Here is a 14982-nt window from a genome sequence, read left to right as displayed (position 1 = left end):
ACCAACAGAAAAGGAGTTCTGTTTGTGCGGGTAAATGTCAAGGGTATTATCAGGGCAAGGGGTTGCAAATGGTATACAACACTAAAGTTTTTACCCCACATTACAAGTCTTTAATAAAAATGTGTGATTTGAAAAAGTCCTATTTAGAGTTATCAGTCAGAAAAAGTATGACTACATAATGCCTGCAGTGGAGTCACACCTCCTCTGCGGTCATTGGCTGCTTTAATCTGTCAACAAATAAGACAGGAACTGCCTTTGTCGAGTGGGTGTGCTTGCAAACAGAAAGGCTGAACACGTGCACACACACACACACACACACACACACACACACACTCACACACACTTGTGGTGGTTTGGATGGGCTCAAAATGCTTGCGTCAATATATTCTGCCAAGTGTGTTTCTCCTCAACAATCAATTTGAGCAAATTAAGAGGAAATTAAAAGCAATAAAAATATAAAACAAAAAGAACTGATAACAGTTTAAATAAAATATTTAAATGTAATTAGTGGATGCTACAATTCAAAGTAATGGTTTACTGTGTAAACCAGAAGAAAAAAACAGTTCACAGGTGTTGATGCTCTTGTTAGCGGAACAGTTTTAACTAAACCACAGAAATGCTTTGGAGAGAAAAACAAGGTTAGCAAAGCCCGTTCAGAATGGGGGTGTGACTCTATTTGGATCAACTCTGCTAATACACTAGAAAAAGACTGTGTATGTAATAAAAAAAAAATTTTTTAAAGGAGAATCTCTGTTGAAGTTACCCTTCGTTTAACTCCTTAACACAGCATAATAGAATCCTTTCAATATTATATGATTTTTTTTGCCTGTAGGTTTTGAAATGGTGTGCATGGGTGACTATTAAATTAAAACTCACCTGAGAGATAAGTGAAGCGTTGGGATTGACTCCTTTTCCTCTTGCCATTGCATACATTAAACTGCACCTGCACAGCTGCACTCACAGACTGGCTGTGGTACGGAGGCACCTCCACAACGATACACGACTAAAATAAAATAAAAAAATATTGCAAGATTTTTTTTTTTTTTTTTTACATTTTTCAACTATACTTTCCGTCATTAAAAACAGAATGAAAACATGAACTATTACTGTCAAATCAAAAACTACTTACACCTTGACTTTTCTCCCGTATTATTTTTGCCTCAACTTCCCATTGTGGTCGTCCATCTACAAGAAATAATTGGATAAACATTATTAGGAACTTGACAAACCATAGTTTAAAATCATCTTCTGCACCTCCATAAAAAAAACTTTCCTTAAAGAGTGACTAAACTCTGAGGTTTTGACTGACGTGCAACTAGGCTGGAAGTTTAAAAAAATGTCTTGATTATGGGCGGGGCTCCTGGAGCAGTTAGGACAAATTTTCAAAGAATAATCTATGCTATGCTAACTCGCTAATCAATACCCACTATACATTTCTATTCACAATTACCTCACTCCAACCTACTCACCGCAGATTGCAGACACGACAGGTGATCGTTTTTATAGGAGGGGCGGGGCAAACAGTGGTGGTTTGTGGCATAAGAAGCTACCAAAACGTCACAAACCACCATTTTTCAGCCAATAGCAAAATGTGGTTGTAATAGTCAGTTTTCAACCCATAGAGGGCAGTCACTCTTACATTTTTACAACAAAATATTCCAAATTGAAAAACTTTGACTAAAATGTCAAGAGTTGGACTAGGGTCAATCAACAACACTACTTCATTTGTTTTCAGCAGAAAAAAATGTTTTGGGGTTTAGTTACTCTTTAATCTATTTTTATTAAGGACTAAAAACAACATTTGTTTTTAAAGGGCCCATGTTAAGCTAAATAGACTTTTCTGTGCTTTAAACATCATAAAAGTGCTATCTTGGCTTCATACACATGCCCAAAGTGTTTTTTTTATTGATTCCTTCAATCGTTAGTTAGAGGGTGATTTGCTCCCTTCTTACTGCAGGGCGAGCACAAACACCTCACTCCAATTTGATGACACGTTCCCACTTTGCTGGAGAAGCCGCGCCTCCAGGAAGCTCTCTGCCGTGATTGACATGTAAACAGACAACCCCACAAAGGTGAGCATTTTAGCATCCTTCGCGCAGTGCTATATACTGTATGTATTTTCTACAGTCTATGTATGTACTGGTGAACGCCCCGCCCCCACGCTCTGTCTGGTGTTTATAAAGCAGCATGAGCTCGGCTACGGAGTGGGTGGGAGGAGGACGGGCCGTCCTCTGGCCCTACGTCACCATGCGGGGAGGAGGAAGTTAGTGTCACGTCTATAGACACGCCCACCCATGAATATGCATAAGTTGGCCGCAGATCAGCCTGTTTGTGTAGAATTGCTCAGAAAGTGACTTTTCAGAGGCTAAAACTCTGAAAAAAAAGTTTGGGAAAATAAACCTGAAATACTAAGTTTTTGGAGTTCTTAGAACAAATGGTGATGGGTGAAAAATAGCATGACAGGAAATTTAAAGGTGAGAGACATCCAAAGGTCAGAGGAAAACCTACTTTGGTGTTGTCACTTTGTAGGAACAAACCAAAGTTTTCATGCCTCCTTAGCTTAGGAAAAATTGGAAAATGAGAAAATAGGCTTGGGTTTGGGAGACAAACTCATTATTATCTAACCATCCATCCATCCATCCATGAAAATGCTAATGTTTCCGAAAGTCTAGAAGCTTCATGGGGAAAATTCTAGCAACTATTAAGTCGTCCAAATATCCAGTTGTTTTTCTAGCCTTGGAAAAATTATGGAGATTACACTGGAACTTTTATGTTTGTTTTTAAGTGTCTTCAAATACTGCCAGGATACTGTCAAAGACATTTCATTTATTTTCCTTCCTATTGGGTATCTAATTGATTGACCAGACATCTTCAAGGCAGCTGCTTAAGAGGGAAGTAGTCGGGATGAAAAACACAGGAGGAAGAGTTCCAACTATGAGAGGCAAACTGCTGAACAGCACCACGAAAAAACACTTCTGATCACGGTGCTCAAATGGTGCAAACGCACTCTGCACCTGCATGGACGCAAACACAGAAACAAAGGTTTCCCTCCCCACAGCTCTACTGGGTGCCTGCAACATGTCTCCAGAAAGGCTCTGTAACAAAACCCAGCTCTCAGACATAAGCCCCATAATGTGTAGTCCGTTTTGCTTTCAACCAAAATCCTCTTTTCTTTATCTTTTAGTGTGTGTGACTTTCCTGTTCTGATCTCACCAGAGCATTAGCCTAATACTTATGGAAACCATGAGCACACTAGGAAGAACAAATCCCAAAGAGATTCTCCCCACTGTGGTAGAGGGCTTTAACCTGTTGATGACAGTATTCTCTTTCTAAAAAGACCATGACCTTGGATGTTGCAGCAGCTGACAGCAGGGCATTATTGCAGCGTAGCTTGTTGACATCCAACAGGCAGAAGCAAAAAGGCCTGCCAGACGACAAGCACAGACAGGAACTTCATACCAGACTAAGACAATCTGAGACCGTCAAGACACCCTGCACACCGGAGTCAGTGAGGAGAGAGGACGATGCAGCGCTTCAGAAAGTTTAAAAAAAAGGTGATAATTACTTTTTATGTTACATCCTCGGCCATTTACATTTTTTTTAATAAAAAAAAAAAAAAAAAAACCTATTTGCAGCTTTAACAACATGACGGTGGAATCCATTCCCCCGTGTTGCATCAGTAACAGTTCAAGGTAAGGGGGATGTTACAACCTTTCAAGTCAGATCCAACATACTGTAAACATTTAGGCTTGTAAAAGAAAAAGCCTTAACACCAACTATGGATTTTAACTGGATTTTAACTGGTCAACAATGTCTCACACACACACACACACACACTATCGTTTTACACAATAACAGTGTTGTCATTGTTTTATCTCCATATTTTTCCTGCTTTTTCTCATTGACTTCAGTTCATCTGTGTCATTGTACATCTCAACAAATACAAGCATTTGTGGAAAGCCTACAAGTGTAAAAGTCGAACAAACTGGACAGAAAACTGCCTGGAAAAAGGTACAGGACCCATAGATAAGTATAATAATACAATAATACACAAAGGGGGAGTGCTGTTGTGATTCGGTCATGACAAAGACAATCACACCAATACTGATATTTCAGCACAATGGCACAACCTCGAGTGTGATATTGCTTTTATACAATAGTTCTACAACCACATTTTATTACACTAATAAGTGACAAGAGATTATGATTTGTTTGATTATTTAATAATTTGGCTCCGCAAACAAAAAATAGTTCCACAAATGTAGAGCACACAGTGTACTGCGGTGTTGCCCAAAACGTAATGGTAATTAATGGTATTTAGATCCGCTGTACAGCGGAACTAAGTGTTGTATAATCCATTTTAAAGTAACTAAAATAAACACAGCTGATCTATGCAAATCAACGTTCTACAAAAAGAAAGGAGGGAAAATTTGACACACTCCGTAGGTGATTAAGTGATGTTAATGTTCTAGCATTAACTCATTGACTGCCAAAGACGTTTTTTGCTTTAGTAACGTTGACTGCCAGACATCTATAGATGTTAATTGTGTTTTTTGGCTGGGGTTGCTAGGAGACAGTGTGACAAAGCTCTCCTGTGAATATCTAACTTGTATCATGATGTAGTGACCAACTGGTGGCATGTAGGTGGCAGCAGCGCAACTTTGGATGAGAGATCACCCATGTTGGGCTGAGCTCAGAGGGAGAGGAAAGGAGTTTGCAAGACAGAAAATGGTGCTACCAGAGTTAATGCTAAAGCTCACAGCAGCACACACTCAACCAGAGCATATGTGGAACTAAGTGGATTATTGAGCGTGTGAGAGAAAACAATAAAAACAATGGGGCAAGTGGTGAGACTCGGCATGTCCGGGATGAGGAGGAAGTTGCATGTGGGGAGAATGACGGGGGAGAGACTTGGAGGATGGCCAAAATACAGTAAGCAAACCATTCAACTTTGACCTAGTTAGCAAAATAACAATAATTTTGTCATCAAAAGCCCAGTTTCAGTGTTGTTTTTGTAGTTTTGTAGAAGGAAACCAATGTTGAGGTGTCACTAACGCAAATTGCTTCAAAGTCACTAATAGATTTTTTTCAGAAAAATAAATTTTTCTCAGCTTTTTGTCACAAACTGGAAATTTGTGTGAAACTTGCCTCTATTCAACTGCTGATTATGGAAGAATGAAACAAGCTAGAAACAAAAAAAAAGGTTCTGATGAAACAAGAGTCTAATCTTTCAGATTTTCATAGTAAAAAATACACATGTAAGTCTTAAAAAAATCAGTGAAAATCATCTACAATGCCTGTCAATATGGGGTTGGCTCCTCTGAAAAGTACTGGCAGTGAATGAGTTAATAAATAAATATGGTTTTATTTTATTATTTTCTATGATTACAGACCATTTTTAAGTATCAATTTCTGAAAAAAACCAAAGGGAATACTTTGTTACAGAAAAGCCTAATTGTTTGTCCAGACATTTTCATGGCAGCTAAAGGGAAGTAGACAGGACAAAAAACACACTCCGCAGCAGGAGGAAGAATCAAAAGTTTCACAGACAAACTGTTGCACGGCAACACGCCTGGAAAAACACTTTGATTTCTGGTGCTCATTAGGTGCAAACGCGTTCTGCAGGAATACCTAAACAGTTATTGTGCAACGGAAAGGCAAAGTTACTGATTATCATGTCATTAATTGTTATAAAATTCAAGTTGTGGCCCTGATTTAGACTTTATTTCAATGCATACAGTTAACAAATTAAAACACTTCCTCTGTATTGAATAAACCTTGACGAAAAATTAAAACATTTATTCAAATTTTCTATACATGCTTATAATGTGGCTGGTTATCAGAGCCCAGCTAATTTTGGACAGGCCCAGCTAACTCAGGGTACAAGGGGAACCACGGGAATCCACTTTAACACAGGGATTACTGTGTGTAATCACAATTATACCCCATTCTTAACCTGAAATTTATTAAATCCCAAACATCTACACAATAAAATTCCACAAAACATAAAAAAGTACACGCTAATGTTGTTGTTACTGTTACTGTCTTATTGGCATGTATATCTGTTATTTGTGCATCTAAAATCTAGGGCTGTCACTTTAACGCGTTCATTGCAAATAATTAATTACAGGAAAAAATAATGCGCTCAAAAAATAAACGCTGTTAATTGCTTTTTTTTTGGCACTTCTCATTCAAGAGTTTCTGGTATACCCATAATACTGATGCTCCAATACCAGACTGTAGACTGCCGAGCTGCTCAGCTTTGTTTGATGGAAAACTAAAGCCTAGTTGTGTGCAAATTGTGCAAGAAAGAGTTTGCCTAATCACTGGAGCTTTGTAGCCTTCACTACCACCTAAATGTAGCAGCTAGAACGGACAGCTAGTGCGGACACACGGACAGTGCTAACTGCTACATGCTACGAGCACGCCATGTCTGACAAATGAACAAACTCACTGGATAAATATTATTATCTGAAGGAGAGAAAAAGCAACAAGTTCGGTGTCAGAAAAGTGTTATTACTGTTTATTACTGTTTATAGCACTACATATTACATTTTATTTAATTTGTATTTTCTATGAAGACATTGACATAAGTACACATTAATATTAGGGATCGACCGATATGGATTATTTTAGGGCCGATGCCGATACAGATTTTTTTCCCATCAGCCTTCGCCGATGACCGATACGGACTGCGGATTTTCTTGAGCCGATATTTGGAGCCGATACTACTTTTGCTCTTTCAATTTACATCATAAAAATGACACAATGATGATAACAAATGGTACGAGTCTCAATTTTCAAAAAAGGAACATTTATTGAAATTAACAAAGGTGAGGTAGAATAACACCAAGTAAAACATATTTAACAAATATTAAAAACAGGTGATGTCGAACAAGAACAAGTAAAAAATATTTCTGTTTTCCGTAAATAATGCGAATCGGCGAACGCAGCAACCCGCATCGGCCGATGCCGATACACGTAAAAAAGCCGATGTATCAGTCTATCACTAATCAGTATGATAGGTAGCCCTTGAGACTAGATGTAAATGTCTACGCCTGCATCTGTTCAAGTCTGTTAAAAACAAACAATAAATGACTTTATCAAGCCACTTTGTTATATATCAATGTTTTGATCTACTACAGGAATGTCATTTAAATGAAAATACCTCAAGTTGAGAGCATTTCTCAGCAATTTTTAGGTGCGATTAAAAAAGAGATAAATCAGATTAAATAATTACAGAGCATGATTAAATAATCACATAATTTAATCTCTTGACAGCACAACTAAAATCTACCAATTGATTTTTTGTATAATAACTTTCTGCTAATGTCTCTGTTCCTTCTTCATTTTCTGTTTTTTTTAAACAATAATAAGCTGGTTGCCCTGGCTGTTTATAAAATTTGGAGCGAGTGGAAAACTATGTGTCACTGCCTTTTCTTCCATTACTGTGGTACTCCAATCACGGCCTTTCTGCACTAAAGCAGTGGGATTAGTCTTGATGAGAGGGATCATTTACACAAACCTAATCCCGTAATGTCTCCATCGTCTGTCATACAGTGGTTCTCCTCCTGCAATCCAGCCAACACACATCTTTCCTGAGGTTTCCACTTCCTGCTCCATAATGCTCCATGCTTCACCTGGTACGCCTCAAAGAGTGAAAAACATTCCTCTAATAAGCAGCTTTTTCTTCTTCTTGTAAATCTTAAGAGAATGCCCTCTCACAGCATCACTCAACGTTATACCGTGTGCGAACATGATTCGGTTGCTCTGCATTGCAAAGGTACCTCAGGCAGGCAGAGACTAGCTCAACAACTGTCATCCTCAACTTTCCATCTCAAGTAACAACTTTTACCATTGTTTGTATTTAACAGTGGTGTGCCAAGAAGAGAGATGAGAAAAACAAAGATGAAGATTTAAAAGAAACAATGGGAATACCCCAGATGTTAAAAAGAGCTAAGCAAACTCATCCTTTTTAGAAAAAAACATTTGTGTGAAGGATTATAAACAGCCTACATTTAATTAGGCGGAGACTTGCTAAGGCTGAGCCAAAAAATATGATCCAACGATTCAGTAATTGATACAATCTTATAAAAGGCTTTTTGCTTTGCAACACCTCTGATTTGACTTTGCTTTGATAAAGACCGTTGATTATAAAGTAAACCTAGTTAGGATTTAGAAGATTCAAAATACATATATTTGAATGCCACTGAACTGTTGCCCCAGGCTTCTCGTCTACTTCTTAAATCGATGATTACAGGGTTACTCATGTTGGAATCTGAACAAATGTGTCAGACAAGTCCTTGGCTGTACAAACAGTAGGACACGCTCCTGCTGCTGCTGCTGCAGCTGCAGTGTTCCAAAGCTGTACGCAACACTTACCAGGGCCTTTCTCCAGGAAAATGACCTTGGACTCTGGGAAGAAGTTAGAGCCAGTGATGACCATCTCTTCTCCCCCACTGACTGGACAGCTGTTCAGACTGGACTTCTCCACCTGGGGAAGCTCCTGGGCAGAACGCTGAGCTGAAAGAGATCCAGAAAGAATTGCAGGAAAAACATGTTAATTATACACTGGACTGTGGTCGTCCATCATTAAAAGACAACAGCCCATGAAATTAAATGGAAAAAAGCCTGAAAAATAAAGAATATAGTACTTGTTAATAAGAGGAATGTATGAAAAAAAGACACAACACAACCTTTCAATGGTATAATTGTTTCTAATGAGTCTTTAATTTCAAATCAGACAGTTTTTAATATTGTAATGCACTAAATGTGTTTGTATGTGTGTATTTGTATGTGTTGAATATTAAGTTTAATAATGTTGTGCTTATAGAGGGAAATAAGTGGAAGTCAATACTCACAGCACTCCACAGGAATGGAGGGAGCCTGCAGTGACAGCACCTTCCCGTTTGGTTGCGGGATGTGGACTCTGAACACAACGCGGACCCGCGTGTTTTTTCTTCCTATATCTGTCTCTCCCTTCCGCAACTCAATGTCAGAGTTGCGCAGCTTTAGTATGCCAGCGCAGTCAATGCTGGAAGGTAAAGGGAAAACATTTACACACATGCAGCACTATTGCAATAGCAGACATTTTGGAAATAATTATAGTTAAGGCTAAAGAAGAATAAAAAAAAACAATCCCAGAACAATGTTGTCAACAATTCATTGATAGTGTAGGGCAGGGGTCACCAACCTTTCTGAAACTGTTAGCTCCTTCATAGGTACTGTATAGTTTGAATGGCTACCAGTTAGAAAAGCACTTCTTAAATACTAAATGTTCACAGTTTCACTTTATTAGAGGCTAAGATAATAAGGAAGGCTAGCAGTAACTTAAAAAAGTAGCAAATTTTTTATTATTATAATTTATTATATAATGGAAAATGATCAACCTCCTATACTAACGAACAACTTTTAACTAATCGTATAACACACAGCATTTGTAAAATGTGACAATTATGTCATATTTTAAATTATATATACTGAATGTAACATACAGTAGCACAACCCAGTACATCAAATCTGCAACACTTAAAAACATTTAAATGAAAATCAATATTTAAGGATGGTAATTTAATACTAAGAATTTATCTCCTGAAACAATCATTAATTAGGGTTGTCCCGATTTGATATTTATATCGGTCCGATATCGGCCAGAAAACGAATAACAGATTTTATCGAACTACATATAAAACAGTGACAGTAAAAAATAACTGAAGTGAACTTGAAGTGCTGACTATTGTTCTCTGTTTGAGTAACATCACTTGATCAAGGCTTTTCTAACATTCCACACTACAAAATAAGTAATAAAAGTATGTATGATTCGTGCTGATGTTGGATTGATATCGGTATCAACCAATACTCAAAGCTGCAATATCAGTATTGTATTGTAAGTGAAAAAGTTGTATCGGGACATTCCTAGTTTTTACTCCATTAAGTATGAACTACATCTTTCATCTGTATTTATCTTTCTGAGTTTGATTCCTGGAAAGCACTGTAAATCACTTTTAGATGGAGCTCATTGGTGACTATAGCCTCTGAGGGCCCCTCACATGGTCCATGCGGGCTACCCGGTGTCCGCGGGCACCGTGTTGGTGACCCCTGGTGTACTGTTTTAATTCGAACATTTAAAGTTTTTCTTCATGATAAATTATAAAGTTTTTTTTATGTGTGAGTAACACACCTTCCTGAAAAGAAAATTAAACAATCTATGAAAAAACTCCACAACAGTTGATTTATTCATTCATGTGGAAATCTCATGACCAACTCAATGTAACTTTGAGAGGCTCCTGACATGTACCTGGCAGACATGTTGTTTTCAGGAAGAAGAGGAATTTCAAGAACTTTAGTGCTAGAAACCACGACTTCTTGGCTGGCAGTGGCCACAGTTTTTCCGGTGATCCGATGCACTTGATAGAAGGCATGTGGCCTCAAGTAACGGTCATCTGCTGTTCCGATGAACATCTGCAGGTTGACGGGCTTCTCGCTGTAGCCAATGAGCTGAAGCATGACAGGAAAATATAGTTAAAACAGATGTGAGTTCTTTGGGACCAGATGAGAGGTGTGAACAAAGAAATACTCTTTTCATTTCCACTGCTTTCAGACACCGACCTTTGTGGGTAGAAATATAAATACCAGTTTGAGGGTGTTGGAGGTTCATCTTTTGTTTTGGCGTGATACCAGTGTGGCAGTGAGGTTTTTAGCTAATTGCCTGCTAATTTTTCTCCCATTCCTTGTTATTCTAATAGGGAATAACATCTCGTTTGAGATCTAAAGTAAAGCTTTCAACCCACTATTTTTTTCCCAATACCTCAGACTATTAAAATATCAAATAATAGCTTTAAAAGCTATTAAAAATCCTATGTCATTTCAAACTTGGCTCTAGCTCAGTGATTCTCAAACTTTTGAATCAAAGTACCCTCTTTGTCCGATTAACATGTCTTGCTCAGAATTCTGCAAAAAAAAACAACAACTATAGATCATAATGATGGAATAAGTAAGTGATAACACACAGTTTAAAGCATTGCATTTTGTAAAATAAGTGGAATGAAACAATAGTGCTTCCTGAATATATTTATTTCTATAGTTTTTATCATTTACGGTCATCTCTCGCCTGGTGTGAGACCAACACTGACCTATGTATTTTTAGTTCCTGTTCTATTCATCCTTTTGTGTGTTTTCTGTCTCATTTTGTGTATTTTGTTCTTTTTATTATTCAGTATGTTATTTTGTGTTTTTGTTGTCATTTTGTATGTTACTCTGCTATTTTTGAGTATTTTGTAGTGATCTCATGTATTTTTCTCTCATTTAGTGTTTTTGTGTGTTGCTGGTAATTTTCAGTATGATCATCATTTTTAACCAAAAATAAACATTATGAAACCCCATATTTTTTAATGCTTTCATTTGTAATTTTCTACAATCTCTCTCTCAAGTACCCCCTGTCGTGCCATTGCGTACCCCCATTTGAGAAACACTGCTCTAGCCAGTACCAGCTAGTTTGGCAGAAAGTCAGAGGATTAAAAGTGCCTGTCCCTGGCTGAGCAATGGCTCCATACTTTCTGAATTGTGGGTAAGATGTTGAATAAAGGGAAAGTGTTGAATGTTTTTAAAGACAAGAGGAAGATGGAAAGGAGTCATGGACTTTTCTTCTCAAAGGAAAAGAAAAACGTCCAAGCCACACAATCCCACTACTGTCGTAGTGTTGTGTTTGGCAGACTCCGTGACGGCAGGAGATTCCCCACAAAACACACACACACACACACACACACACACACACACACACACACACAAAAAAAACTCCGCTCAGAAGTCCACACCTTGAGCTCACATGGAGGGCAGCCCATTGAGGGTAACAGAGAAGAACGAGGCCTTTCATTGCTGTTTCACCCCAGGAACTGCCAAGCCTCATCCCCATCACAGCTGGCGGCTGTGACCCTTTCCTCCATGCAGGTCTGCGTCACAACCTGCTATGCCAATGTTTGGTGCATGGAAGCAGTGAGAGTGGCTGGGATTTGGGATTTCTCATGTCATACTAACTCATCCAAAAAAAAATTAAATTGGTCACAATCAGACCACAGAAAAACATGGCAAAAACAAGGAGAGAAACCACAGAAAGTATTTGCACCCTCTCCAAATACTGACTTTCAGTAGACTCAAATAAAGTTGCTGAAGTGCTAATAATAGGCACAACTTATTTTCAACACTTGTAAAAGGTGATCTGACATCAAGAATCATTTTTTTTCTTTAGAGACCTGGAGTCACTGGATTAAGTGGTACCCTATAACTCATATGTTTCCCTCTCTACTTTCCCTCTCTACTTTCAGGTGTTATTACAGACTCCTGGTAAGAGAAGTGGAGATATAAGAGGACCTCAACTGAACTAATATTCTTTGTTTACTGTGAGAGGACAAGCCTTCAGAGGCAGATACAAGGCAGGCAGGGCAGTGGATGGTGCCTTAATCGTAATATTAATTCACTGTTTACTGGAGAATAAAAACTCTCGTCAGCACTGTTGAGCGTAGGGTCCCCCGACTTTGTAATTTTGATCCCCTATGGAGCAATGGCGCCCCTTACGTTCAGTTTTCAGCAATGTAGGGGGTATTTTTGTAGTTTTTTTCTCCTTTTTTTAATCAGTACCGTCGAAATAATTGTTGCATACTTGGACACAAAAGAGACTTCAAGACATGCACAGGTTGCTTTAACTCTCTTTTTAATCTGAATAACCCAGAAACACAGACGGGCGATCTGCTCGGACGCTCCCGTCTTTATGTTACTGCAGGTCCCACATAATACCTCATTTAAATTTGAAGCACGTCTTAGAATTAAGTCTTTTTAGTAATTATTATTATTATTATTAATTATTTCTTGTCTCTACAGTGTCTGTGAGTATTTATTAGTGGAGGACATATATACATATATATACAGTATATACCAAACACCTTCACCAATTCAACAAATAACTTAAAGTAAGGCTGGAACAAAGATAAAAAAAACAAATAATCTTTAGCTTTACTTCACTAAATTTGGCCTTCAGAGAGTTAGAAAATTCTAAATTTTACGCACCAGTGGCGCCCGCTTGCGCGCCACGCGATCCCCCTATGCTGTGAAAAATTCCTGGTGAGAACCATGACTTCATTGAAAAAAGAAAGTCAAATGCAGGAAGACGTACATGTTTCCAAACAACACTTAAATGAAGCAAGGAAAGGGAAAAAATGTATTCATGATTCTTGGACGAAATCTAAATTATTCAATACATTTTGAAATCACATGAGATACCACAAACTGAATCATAAAAACAAACTTCTGTTTACTGTGGCGCCTCGTTTAAATCCTAATATGTCCATTTCTCTTTGAGATCCAGTGTAGAGAAGCTGAGGGAGATACACCAGTCAGTGCGGAGGAGTGCAGGTACAATCAGAATAAACAAATACAGCGGCACACACGCGCAGCTGTGAGAAAAGCCATACAGCTTGTGAAACTGTCTTGTTCAAATAGGTCAGTATAACACTTGCACTCAGTTTAAAAACGTGGAGCCAGCTCAGTCGGGAAAAGTAAAGATACGTTTTACTTAAACTCATTGTTTAGCAGAACTGTAAAGAGTACTGATATATCCTACTCAAGTGGAAGTACTGTTACTTGACTGAAAGTGTACTAAAGTACAAGTACAAGTAACGCACACATAAAATACTCAAGTACAAGTAAAAAGTAGCTGAATTAAATAGTAGTCAAAGTAAAAGCTACTAGTTACTTTCTTTCCTCATGTTTATTTTTGGTAATAAATCCCTTGCTTTGCCTTTGGAAAGCACTTTGTAACATGTGTTTTGAAAAGTGCTCTATAAATAAAGTTTATCACAATTTACTATTATTATTATTGTTATTATTATTATTATTATTATTATTATTATTATTATTATACAGTATACATCTCATGTATAAACTTAAAAAAGAAAGAGACCAAATCTTGCACAATTGGAAATTCATTTATTTTCTACAAAGTCATCTGTATAAAACAAAAGGTTTGTCAAAGTATAAAATTATTTTTTTAAATAAAATAACACCAATGAATTGAATGCAAAATACAAAAATTCTCAGGCTGTATGTTTAGCTACATTTATTATTTCTAAACCTGAGAAAATAACCAGCATTCAATGCCGTTTTGGTGCCGTACATTACGTTTATTCTGGTTGGTCGTCTATGATGTAATGCATTTGATTGTTATCTGGTCGTTTCATGTTTTTTTAGTTTCACAATGTCCATTGATCATTTTAAAACAAAAAACTATAATTTACTCGGTTGGGTGTAGAAATTTAATGAATTACTTCACTTCTTTTAAAACGTACTTAAAGCTGATATTTGGAGTTTCTGAGAAACGTCTCGATGTCCCGCCCTAAACAGCCTCACTTCCTCCCACTTGCCTCTGCCAAGCCACGCCTCTACTTTTCTGCATGCGCATCGGGGAACATAACAAGGTTGCATCGGGTCGCATTAATATAGGTCTATGGATCAGGTAAAAGCCAAAATCATATTTACCTGTTTGCTGTTGTGACGCGCGGCCTTGTTTCCGTGCACAGCTGCGCATTCATTGCATTTGATTGACAGACTCAAAAACATGAAGTCGAAGCCTAATGGCTGGGCACAGTCAGCGATCGTTTCCATTTGTATAGGGGTCTATAGGACGAAGGAGGGACTTATATACATTAATGTATATGAATGACCACAGGGCAGTAGACCATAATAAATGACTAGTTTGGTGTTTTTTTGAATTTCAAAAGAATCATACGTAAACATAGATTTCTCCGAAACTCTGGAAATCAGCTTTAAGTACAAGTCAAATTACTGATTTAGAAATATACTCAAAAAAGTACAAGTATACCCATAAAAACAACTAAATAATAGTAATGTGATCTTGTAATCTGTCACTTTCACTTCTGTTTTTTAGTCATTAGAAAGATTACTCTATTGAAAAACAGGAAAGATAAAAATAAA

The 14982-nt window shown here is 37.6% G+C and overlaps 1 protein-coding gene across 2 annotated transcripts in view; it reads right to left on the bottom strand.

Annotated features, from left to right (window-relative positions):
• The window catches only part of nfatc3a (nuclear factor of activated T cells 3a), an 82507-nt gene that overhangs the window by 23101 nt on the left and 44424 nt on the right, over nucleotides 1-14982 (bottom strand). For both annotated transcript variants that reach the window (XM_028475896.1, XM_028475906.1), the window contains 5 exons: nucleotides 10298-10497; nucleotides 8862-9034; nucleotides 8383-8523; nucleotides 1130-1185; nucleotides 877-1003 (listed from right to left, as the gene is read on the bottom strand). In XM_028475896.1, the coding sequence (XP_028331697.1) occupies nucleotides 877-1003; nucleotides 1130-1185; nucleotides 8383-8523; nucleotides 8862-9034; nucleotides 10298-10497 (697 nt within the window). The remainder of the gene's footprint in view (nucleotides 1-876; nucleotides 1004-1129; nucleotides 1186-8382; nucleotides 8524-8861; nucleotides 9035-10297; nucleotides 10498-14982) is intronic.

The sequence above is a fragment of the Gouania willdenowi genome, chromosome 3, assembly GCF_900634775.1.
Source record: "Gouania willdenowi chromosome 3, fGouWil2.1, whole genome shotgun sequence".
Taxonomy (NCBI): Eukaryota; Metazoa; Chordata; class Actinopteri; order Blenniiformes; family Gobiesocidae; genus Gouania; species Gouania willdenowi.
The sequence above is the reverse complement of the archived record's forward strand: the minus strand, read 5'-3'. Positions and strand labels throughout refer to the sequence as shown.